The sequence below is a fragment of the Pygocentrus nattereri genome, chromosome 5 (assembly GCF_015220715.1).
Source record: "Pygocentrus nattereri isolate fPygNat1 chromosome 5, fPygNat1.pri, whole genome shotgun sequence".
In the NCBI taxonomy this organism is placed as follows: Eukaryota; Metazoa; Chordata; class Actinopteri; order Characiformes; family Serrasalmidae; genus Pygocentrus; species Pygocentrus nattereri.
This window is the reverse complement of record NC_051215.1, coordinates 31,722,951-31,734,837: the sequence shown is the minus strand read 5'-3', so window position 1 is coordinate 31,734,837 and position 11,887 is coordinate 31,722,951. Positions and strand designations below refer to the sequence as shown.

Genomic DNA, 11,887 nt, shown 5'->3' with positions numbered 1-11,887 from the left:
CAAAGGTGTAAAAAGAAAAGGTCCTCCGTTCTTATTGAGGCTGATCATCCTTGTCTTGTGGTTCAGCATGATACTTAGTTCTCTTCCATCACAGCGATCCTAATTTATTGAAATGACTCTGGCCAAACAACCTTTGAGATAGATCATTAAGAGGAAGACATTCAGTACTCTTACGCTTCTTCCTAACCGAAACTGCGAATAGGGCTTTTCGGTTCCAGAAAATGTTGTTGGAGCCGACTCCGATTCCATATATTGTTCAAGTTCAAGTTCAAAGTGTTTGTCATTTGTATAGAGGAAACAGGTTTCCTTATATACAATGAAAAGCTTACTTTGCTCCTCGCTAAGAATGCCAGATATAACATTAAAAATACAAAAGAGTATATATACAACCATATATATTAATCAAGAAATAACGCAATGTATAAATTACAGTGGTATGGATGGATAGTGCTGTGCCTTGCCGGGAACATGATTATCTGCAGCAGAAATGAGTAGTAAAGTGCAATAGTGCAATTGTAAACATGTGCTACAGTTAAAGTGACAGTAGTTGCAGGCTATTCCTGAGGAAAGAGTTCTTTACCAGTGGTATACACATCACACGTCTGTACCTAAGTCTGGCAGACCGAAGTGTGAATAGTTATTTTTGATTCAGAACTCTGATTGCGGTATATTGATCTCGATTCCCAAAAGAAAAACATACAGAATGACATTTGGGGAAAAACAGAAATTACAGTATTAATTATATTTGGCTTTGGAAATGTGAATTCAGCCTGGGTGTTTACACTTACGTCTCTATGTGGAATCGAGTTCAAAAGCTTGGAGTCGACTCTCATTTCCTGGAACTGAGGATTCGATTCTTTTTCTGGGGGACCGACTCCCAGGCTAACGACCGAATGGGCTCGTGACGTCACCCGCCTTCCCTAGTAACCCGGCTCGGCGTCTCCGCTGGAAAAACATCAACATGGTTTGTTATTCAGCCGCTGATCGATTTATTATAAGAGCTAACGGAATAGATATTAGCTGCTCCGTCCGCGATGTATGTTTTATTTGCTGATGATAAATTAAGGAGATATGTCCATTTTTATGTCTAGTGTACAAACTAGAAACCGTGAAAAAATGTGATTGTTAGCTAGTTTTGGCGAGCTAAAGTTACTGTGCTAGCCAGCTAACGGATAGGCTGTCTAACCTAGCTAGATGGCTAATTCAGCTAGCTAGAAAGAGAGCACATATGTAACATTGTCACATCAGCGTTATGCTGCTTGATGAGGCTGAAATTGGCCTCCTATTCGCCAGCTTCTCGTTCGAATTTTCCGGTTCCACCTTAAATGGTGCAGTAGTTACATTCTGGCGCGTTGGGCTACCGCGGTAGCTAACTGTTGCACCATTTAAGGTGGACTGGGGAAATGCGAATAAGAAGCTCAGCTTCGTTGCTACTTGTCGGATACAGTATCACTAGAAAACAATACTGTGGGACAGACTCCATGTAACTAGAAGGTCTGTTACCGCAGCCTAAAGCGGGTCTTAAGCCACAAATGAAAATATTGCCAGCTAGCAAGCTCTTATGTTGGGCCTGCTCAGACTGTAGTTTAACGGATGAGAGTTAGCGCCGTTCGAAAGTTTGGAGCCATACATAAAATGATACGAAAAAGATGCCATTACCATGTAAATCCATAAGGTTTAAATCATTTGTAGGAAAATGGAAATACGTCCTTTCCTAAAAAAAGATGGTTCTTTAGTAAAGGGAATGGTTCGGTTTAGAACTGAGTTCATTGTGGAAATGTTGTCTTAGAACCTTTTTGAAAATGGTTCTACATAGCACCAAAACGTCAACGAACCCTTTTCAAAAAAGTTCTGTACCGTACCATATGCAACACATTCTCCATCAATCTGAAGAATCATTTCACCATGCAAAGAACCAGTTAAGCATGGAATGGTTCTATGTAGAACTCGTGTTTCAAAACAGAATCCTTCCATTTACTAAAGAACCATTGAATAACCATCTTTTTACAAGTATAGATTATTCTGTAATGTCACAGAAAGCTGTCACCCTTGTGGTTAACTTGTAAATTGTCTTGCAGATAAAATATGTAGATGTGGGGCCTATATCGCTTAATTATGGTAACAGTAAAGGAGCTTACAGGTGAGAAAAGAAGTGTTTTTCTCACTCTTTTAATAAAGATATATAAAAGGAACTGCAAGAAAAAAGGACTTTGCATTTCTTTTAAGGGAGTGCAACGTGCCATTTAGCGGTTTAAGCAGCCTAGCAGTATAATCAGAATCACTTTTTTTAGCCAAGTATGTTACACATACACATAATCTGTTTTGGTGAGTGCACACATGTATGACATGTAACATACTGAACAGACCAGACAAGCTGGCAGACAGGCTGTTAACAGGTACTTAACTAAAGGAGAAATAAAATACAAAAAATAGAATAAAGGAGCTAAATAGAAATGTGAATATATATATATATATATATATATATATATATACATATACATATACATATATATATATAATGTATGTATGACTACAGGTCTCAACAGACATACTATAACAACTGTTATATACAGAATATTACAAAATTATATAAATTATAAATATAAATTATATAAAAAACCCTAACATATAAATAAGCCTTATGTTACAGGAGTTATACTGAAATACAGACAGACAAAGATCAAGAAGACCTTGAGCAACAACCTAGTCAAAAGATATGAGATTAACACTCATTTCTAGAAGAAATTGAAGACAGAGACATTTCTGTTTCAGTGTAACAACTGTAACACGTCACCTCAAACAAGAGGAATTATATACTCATATATCTGAAAAAACATTATTGAAACCGCAAAGAAAAGGGTTTAAAGAAAAAAGCTGACTGGACTAGATATAAATTAGTGTAGGTGTTAAACTTCAGCTGGAAAGAGGTCAGTTATGCTATGTGGTTAGAAAAGAAACTCCTCAATTCGAGAGAATGTTGAACTCTTAGGAACGTTTTTTTTCTCTCTCTCTTGGTCTGTTGTCTTCTTCTTATATGCGAAAAGCACTTAAATAGCCCTTGTGACGGACCAAGAAGCCCACATGAGCATTATGATATTAGGCCTAAAATACAAATTGCTTTTGACACCCCCTCATTCACTTTTTTATGCTTTACTTTCAATCATATTTGAACTGATCGAGAAGTAGCGTGTGTGATAATTCTGCTTTATCTACTTGACTGAAGCCAGAGAGAGCAGGGTGGTGTTTCACAAAGCAGGATTTCCCAGACTAGCCACATAACTTAAGCTCAAAGCCATGCCTGTGCAATAGGAAAAGAGCTTAGGATGGTCTTTAACTTTGGGCTTAAGTTATCTGGCTAACCAACACATGGCACTTTGTGAAATACCATTCTGCTTTTAGTCAAGAGAAATAGTCAGGGTAAAGCAAATGGCATGTTGGGACGTCTTTCACTTTCCCCTTGCTTTTTGAAATCTGTCCTGTTTTGGACAGTGATGTGATTGAGCCTTTGTGCTGCAGGGTTTGTTATCAATCCTTCGGAAATTGAAGAGCGCCCCAGACCAGGAGGTGCGCATCCTGCTTTTGGGCCTTGACAATGGAGGAAAGACAACACTACTCAAGCAGCTGGCTTCTGAGGACATCAGTCACATCACCCCTACACAGGTACACCTGTTTTAAAGATTTAACAAGGATGCGAGAGCAAGGTCATGCGTGTGGAATTGAAGGCACACAGACTTGTTCCATGCCCTGCACACAATTCTGTTTCCTCTGCTTTGACACCTCTGCTACTAGATGATAGGTAATTCTTAAACCCTTTAAGGGCTGAAAACCACTGTGATAAGTGAGAGAGCTGCTTTAATCAATGTCCATCTGTATGCATACAATAGACATCAAAATGAATTCTTATGTAGGATTGAATTAGGGGTGGGCAACGTGACTATTTTATTGTGTTGTGATCAGTTACACCACATTTATAATATGTACAATATTAATGTGTACTACAGCACATTTCATAGTTTTAGTTTGTAACTTATGTTTCAACTGTAAATTGGAGTAGTGCAATATTAGTGTATATTGTGTATATGTGTATATTCAGATTCGGTGTATATATATTTCTTCTTAGATGTTTATATTTTTTTATTTAAATTCTACCAGGGGACTATACACCTAAGAGTTTCATTCACTTTCTACCTGTGTAAATGTGTTGTGACAATAAACGTGACTTGATTTGATATAATTAAAGAACAGACCTGTATGAAAACTGTATGTTTTTTAAGAAAGAGACTATAATTGGCCCATTTTAGTTGGAGCAGTGTGTAAATATCTTTGTACTTAAAACATTTGATATGAAGGTGGCACTAGTGGTGCATTCTATATGTTACAACTTCTCAGAACTAAGAAAAATGACTAAATATTGTGATATACATTTTGAAAAGTATCATGATATTATATTTTTGCCATATTGCCCAATCCTCCATTCAATGCCTTTACTTCACTGCCATTTTCTTCTTTGATAACATGAGCCTACATACGTAATGTAACACTCTACCTCTGGTTTGTTCTACTGGTGGAAATGTTTGGCCCCTGCTTTAGATCAAATCAGCATGTTCCTTTTTTTCCACCAGGGCTTCAACATTAAGAGTGTGCAGTCCCAGGGCTTCAAGCTGAATGTTTGGGACATTGGAGGCCAGAGGAAGATCAGACCATACTGGAGAAACTACTTTGAAAACACTGATGTGCTTGTAAGTGTTTCCAGTGAGACATACACTCCTTATGTTTCTATTGTAAACGGAGTTGGCACCAGTAGAATTCCCCTGCAGCTTATGACCGTAATGATGATGAATGCTTTAATATGCTCACCTAAACACGGTGTTGGCATGTTCATAATGTTCGTCATGTCTGTATTTGCCCTTGCTTTATGTTTGTGGATGTTTTATTAATAGAAATGGGTTATTTCAGATATATGTCATTGACAGTGCAGATCGGAAAAGGTTTGAAGAAACAGGACAGGTAAGCATTTTTGTGTGTGTGTGAGAGACTGAGAAATAAAGAAGGAGCTACCAGCTATCTGCAAAAATATCATAGATCAAGATCCTTCAGTATTGCTATGATTGAACTTTCAACACAGTGCTTTTTACACTACTTTTGTGAATTGTAGTATTACACTTCTTTAAATTGTCTCAGTTTTCAGGAGTTTGTAAACATTGTAAAAGATGAACAGTGGCATGTGCAGCACAATACAGGACAAGTGTATGCATGTAGTAGTAAAGGGAACCATCCTGTGTTTTTTCTTCACAGGAGCTGGCCGAGCTGCTGGACGAGGAGAAGCTTAGTGGTGTCCCTGTTCTTATCTTTGCCAACAAGCAAGACCTGCTCACTGCCGCTCCAGCCTCAGAGATTGCAGAGGGCCTCAACCTGCACACCATTCGAGATCGCATGTGGCAGATTCAGTCCTGCTCTGCTCTTACAGGAGAAGGAGTCCAGGTAACCTCTACTTTGCAAACGTTTTGGATTTTGTGGAGGAAAAGTTCAAATTCTTAATCAACAGAACTCAAGAATAGTGGTATTCGTGATAACACACATCATTAAATTTTCTTTTGCTTTTTTACAACAGTTTTGCAAAGTAAAAAAAGCAAAGAAGAGCTAAATATTTAAAATGAGTGTAATATTGAGAATTTCTTCCACCTAAAAAGTAGTTCCAGCAGCTTAGATTGTGGCTTGCTCAGTAAAACTTTCATGCATCTAGTTGTTGTGAGTTACTTAACAAGCTTAACAAAGCAATTGAAAAATTGTATTTTTTGGTACGCTGTAACGTTCTTGCTATAAATTCATTCACGTGGTGAAATTTACATAGTTGCAGCGTTTTATATCTTCTTTGTATAATATTTGACTTTTTATTTTGTTCTGTTTGAAAAAGAATAATGTTTAAGTACGCATTACATTTGAACCTACATGATGTCTCGCTCATTTTGTCATAGAAAATCATTGGGGAGCGCATCTCGGTCTCGTCTTCTATAATAATTTTCATCCTTTGGATCCCAAATTAATCTGAGCTCTGTGCAAAATGAATCTAGCTATGTAGATCACAATAACAGCAGGCTAAAACAGATTAAACAGCAGGGCAAGCAACTATTTAATCAGTTGTAAGTATTAGCTGGCTAGTTAACGCAGCTGGCTGCAGAAACATTACCTTCGAGAAACTCAAGTATGTTGCCATGGCTCAGGAAACTGACTACTAACTAACTCCTTTTCAACTGCGTAATAAACCATCATCTCCTTTATTTTCTTTTGTATTGATACGATAAACTTCTTTTAAAGTATGTGATCAGTGTGATTACCTCATGTGTTTTGATGCTATTTGACTGTTTCATGAACGTTGCTTCACAAAATTGAGATGCTTAGTGTCAGTATGTTGGAAGAAGTTTCGCATTATGCAACTCAAGTGCAGTTTAGTTTCATATAGGTTTCAAGCAGCTATGTTTCAATGTCTAAAGCCAGCCTAAGGCTATCATTGTTACTAGTAACAAAGGTAAAACCTTTTAAACCATCAGGTTGTGTTGTCAGTTCTCTGGGCTAATCCCAATGTAGCTAGCAGTACTTTTTAAGAACTGACCGATTCTTTGGCTTAGCACTGACCACTGGGGTACTTTTTCTCTGTAAATATCACTGCCTTGTATTCTGTCTATTTAGGACGGCATGAACTGGGTCTGCAAGAATGTCACAGCAAAGAAGAAATAGGAGCATTGGTACATTTCTACGCTTTCCAGGCATTGTGTGAAAAAGTGAACACTGTGGACTATGGATTCTTCACCAGCTGGTCCAGGTTATAGGGGAATGAACTCTACTCAGACAGCAGCTGAGGAGGACTAGGACAAGACCTTAAACCCCTGACCCTTGCAAATGGCCACCGCCACTGCACTGCAAGTCCCCAGCCACATTCCCCATGGATCCACCATGTCCTGTCACCAATTCCACTCTCATTTTACTGTTCATTTAGCCTAAAACTAACTGACCACTACCCTTAAGATCTACGTATAACCAAAGTACTGCAGCTATCAAACCTCACCTAGGCCCTAAACAGTAGTGCTAGCCAAGCATAGGCCCTGCAGCCACCTGACATTCATTTCAAGACTGAGCTTCGTTTCTACCCCCCCCTCTATATGCGTTCTCTCTGCAAAGGCTTGTTACTTCATGTATTGCAGTTTTATGATGTGCGATCAGCCATGGAAAAATGTGTGGTGGTGCGCATGTGTGTGTGCGTGGTAAGTGTGGAAACTGGCTTTTGTGTCATTACTTGATGTGGAGTGTTTCTGGTACAGAGATTTTTGAGTGCATACTAATTTGAGGTGTCAGAGGACATGGACACACACTGTAGAGCCTTTTTTCCATTTCCTGGTTTTTATCTGTTGCTTCTTTTGGATGTTTGAGAAGAATTTTGATGTTTGGCCACCTTGTTGTGGTGTTTGTTTGTTTTTTTGTTCCCTGTGTAACTTATGCTCCAAAAGAGCATTCTGCTGGCTTGAACTGTAGTGTTATGAAAGCCTGGAAATTAAGTGCACATTCTAATTTAATTAGTGGGACAGCATCAGGCTAAGACAGTGCATACCTCTGGAAGCACAGCCACCTCCTCTTCCCTTAGGACAGGACATGAATGGAATTGTTGACAGGTGTGCTGGTAACAGGTTTAGCAGGCTTAAGCATCTGGTTGTGGCAGCGAAGAGGTGCTTTATATGTGTGAGACTGAATGCTTGCCCCAGGGTGGACTGATCCAAGAGTGACCAAAGTAGGGGAAAGATCTGCGGAAAGCTCAAGAAAAGGGACTTTTGTGTGCTTGGAGGGTTACTTATGTATTGTTGCCGTCAGGACAAAATCTTATATCTACATTGTTTTTTGTTTATTTTATGCTTTGAAACCACCAGCTGACCTTTATATTGGAAGAATATTTCATAATGAATGGACCAAACAAAATGGTCCAAAATCACTTGCAGGAAAACAAAAAACTTCTATTATAAGTTAACAATGTCTTTTTTTTCTTTTTCCTGTAAGTTTACAGTTTTGGACATATTAGGTGTTGTTCTGACAGTGATGATATTCGATTACTGTACTATTTCCAGTTGTTTGGCTTACTTTCTGAATTGTTTTGAAAAATAACTGAATTAAACCAGTGTAATAAAATATGTTGCGATAGCTGTGTAATGCGTAGGGGAAAAAAAGTTATTTACAACTGTATCTGGTTTTAAAGAAGCTTCTAACATGATATCCAGCATAATAAATGTATTAGAAAGAAAAGACATACTACTAACATAATGGACCAACAGCTTACAGCATGGCTTAAGCACCTGGATCTTTTGATGAAACCTGTGAGATGGATGCCATAAAATGCAGAATTTGGTCAGAAATCAAACTGTCTCTTTATATATGAATTTCTTTCAAAGGTTTTTTGTGTATGTGTCTTGTTTGGTTTTGTTTATCATATTTAATGATTAAATTGGCACGGCTGTTGAAACATTTCCCCATTTTCTTAAGACTGATTCTCTAAGCAGCCATGCTGAGATCGAGACTGTAACTTGGTAAGCTCTCATTTCGTTTGTCTGTGCGGTACATGGGTCATACCAAACCTGGGCTTGTGATAGTTTTAGGAAGGTGTGGGAGGCTGTTAAAATTGAATACAGCCTACATGCTGAATGTAAAGCAGGCCTGGTGTGATAAAGCAGTTTCATAATGATGAATTCACCTATTCTGAATAAGTGACTCTCACATAGTTTGATTTATAGCAGAGAGGCAGTTTAGGGTATTGTTTCAGTTGGTTGGTTCAATCAAACTCATTTCTATTCACATTCTTTTATGCAATACAAGAAGTATCTACACTCATCCCTTCTTTGATCCACAGTAATGTGCAATACCTCATTTAGTACCACTTCCATTTAGTGTCTTTTCCATTTTCCACTGTCTTTTTTATAGACAAAAACACAGCTTTCCTTTTAGATTAAAGTTTTAGTTTCTTTCCTGAAACATTTTCTAACTTAGTAAGCGAATAAAAGGTCCTTTACTCTTCTCCACTCTGGGCCCAGAGTCAAGAGCATAACTGTTAATTTATGATTTGAGGAATGGAAATGGGATGCTGTTTTGAGCTCTGGGGTTGGCTGGCAAAATGCTCGGTTGCTAGGAAGATACCAAAACCATTTTCATTCAGTATTGTACAATTATTAGTTGGACTGTAAAAACAGAAGTTCTGTAGTGGTTAGCATACATACATACATACAAACAAATAAAGTTAGCTTCATTCAAATTTTGTTTACATTAAGAGCTAAATACTGTTGTAAAATCACATTCTACACTGTGTAGCCACTGTGTGAGCAGCCCTCCTAATTATTGAGTTCAGGTGTTTTTACAGGTGGATACAATTTAGCTCAGCTTTGCAGTCTCAATAGACAAACACTGGCAGTAGAATGGGTCATACTGATGAGCTCAGTGACATTAAACATGGCCCTGTCATAGCTCCATAAAGACATGGTTTAATTAACCGTGTGGAGGCTGTTTGGAAACAAATTCCCACAAACACACTCCAAAATTTTGTGTAAAACCTTTTTGGAAAAGTGGAGGCATTTACAGCTGCAGGTGGTGGGGTGGCAACTCCATATTAATCCCCATAGTTTTGGAATAGGATGCCCAACAAGCTCATGTAGGTGTGATATATCGGTGTCCATGTACTTTTGGCCATATAATGTATCTGCACATTATTCCTTTCATGAGAAAACATTGTGAATTGCTTTATAAATAGCCTTTGTTCATCTGATTACCACCGCTATAAGTTAGCACCAATGCTACCTGTATGGGATGTGTAGTGTTATGGTAGTGCACATTGATATTGCACAGCAGTAGGGTGACATTTGAGGATTTAACAGACAGTCAGGTACATATAGCTTCAATTGTATTTTATACTTTTAGAATTACTCTTTCACCCGTTATCTCCTGTTACAGAGAATATCGAAGCACAGTGAGAGAACCTCCGACTGAAGACAGATACAGCCCAAGGTTAAATAAACAAACATTAATCAGCGCTGCCCTTTAAAGGTGCTATTGCATCTGTTAGAAATGTGTTATTTTTGAGAACATTAATTGGATTTTTCTTTTTTACTCCATTATTAATATTTGCACCATATATTTAGTGAGGATGCATCCCCCTACACTCTCTTAGATTACGCCTTGCACTGAGTAAATGTACTGGTGCGATAAGGTAAGCAGCAGCGCTATGTTCTGCAGAAGCGCCCCCTCCCCCCCTCAAAGGGCAGGCCTAATGTCATCACACCATCAAGCCTTATGTTACTATGGGAACCTCTCCAGCTGCCGTATTGCTCAGGTGAATGGCTAGAGACATGTGTCTCCAAAGCGCTGTATGTGTCCTCCACTGATCCTGCTAGTGCCATTACCTTGAACTGAGTGAATGTCATCTGTTGGTAATTGATGAAAGAATCTCTAGAGACCTTGTGTTCCGTCGCAACCACATTGAAAGGACATTAAAGCTCTCATCTGGCTTTTACCATTCACCCTTCTATTTTCTGTACCCTCTGTTTCGTTCTTGATTGCAACTGAGCAGGTTTGATTATGAAGCATAGCAGCCTGTACTGTTAAATCTGTCCACAGAGAAGTATAATTTTCAGTGTACAGTGTACTTTCCCTCAGTCACTTTCCTTTCTCCCAGTGTCAACGTTTTACTCTATTGCAACACTCAACAGACACCATAGCCTGCCTAAGACCTGTCAACACCATTAATGACCTGCTGCTTTACCTGATTACAGGTTAAAATAGCTTTTCAGCGCTGTGGCTATGGGCAGTGTTTGAGTGTGTCCCCTGAATGACTCCACTCAGGGCCGGAACTCTGGAGGGGCCACCTGAGCCGTGAAGGACATGGTGATGAGGTGTGTCACCTGCTGCAGAGCTCCCCCCCTTCCTCTAGCGCCTCCTAAGAGAAAGGCCTTCAGAAGAGGTGCTAGATGGAATGAGATCCTGACACCCAGCAAGGGTGACGATGGAAAGCCTTTTTGCCCCCCACAGACCAAACCACCATGACTAATAATACCAAGAATATTTTGATGTGTGAACCGCTGTGATGAGCGCTTGCAATTTGACTTTCTTCTTGTCTTATTTATTTATTTTAGTCATCAAGCTTTGACCATGCTGCCCAAAAGGCTTTAGGCTGCATTCACAAGGTTATGTTTCAATGAAAAATTATACCTCTTACCACTGATTTCAGTTAAAATGGTGTGTTGATAGACAGTGGACAGTAAGCAATGGAAATAAATGACACCAATTTCTGTTAAGAGAGTTCACCAAAGTTGAACATTTGATGGAGCATACGCTGACGTATGGAGGGCTTCAGTTACTCACAGAAATTTCAAACATCAACAACCACCACTAGTTTTCGCTTATGAGCTTAAATGTTGAATGAGTTTCCCCTCTCACATTTATCTCCACCCACAAACATACTCAAAACAGACAAAGTGCGTCAATGCATTTTTTAATGGATATGAAAATGTCTTGTGAGCACAGCCCTGGTTTGCTGACTTCACAATTTAGTTGCATCAAATCTGATTGCCTGGCCCACATTCACCAATATTTCAAGATTGATCTTAAAAGTGTTCTTGGGAAGGATCCTAAGACAAAGTCAAATGTCAGAAAAATGTCAGATTGATGACATGTTCCTAAACCAGCTTTGTGCTCTTGAGTGTGTGTAGATTTGGTTCTTCATAAGAAAGGTTGGTGAATGAGGCCCAGTGTTGACTTCCACTGTGACTAGTACAGTCTTAATTCAGTGTTTATGAGTTTTTCAAAGTATTCCTGAGCTCATGTAGTGATATCCATCACAGAAACATACTAGTTTTCAGTACAG

General features: G+C 38.8%; 1 protein-coding gene across 1 annotated transcript; it reads left to right on the top strand.

Moving 5' to 3' along the window:
• The first annotated feature begins 892 nt into the window (after nucleotides 1–892).
• arl3a (ADP ribosylation factor like GTPase 3a) lies at nucleotides 893–8,508 on the top strand. The gene is made up of 6 exons (XM_017690505.1): nucleotides 893–964; nucleotides 3,517–3,660; nucleotides 4,623–4,739; nucleotides 4,957–5,007; nucleotides 5,296–5,481; nucleotides 6,688–8,508. Exons 1-6 carry the CDS (start codon nucleotides 962–964, stop codon nucleotides 6,733–6,735), a joined length of 549 nt encoding a protein of 182 aa, XP_017545994.1. The 5' UTR covers nucleotides 893–961; the 3' UTR covers nucleotides 6,736–8,508.
• The last annotated feature ends 3,379 nt before the right edge of the window (nucleotides 8,509–11,887 follow it).

Bases quoted from the DNA above. Each gene is read 5' to 3' on its own strand.
- arl3a (XM_017690505.1), top strand. The intron at 3,661-4,622 runs GTACACCTGTTT...TTTTTCCACCAG, and splicing joins GTCACATCACCCCTACACAG to GGCTTCAACATTAAGAGTGT. The intron at 5,008-5,295 runs GTAAGCATTTTT...TTTTCTTCACAG, and splicing joins GGTTTGAAGAAACAGGACAG to GAGCTGGCCGAGCTGCTGGA.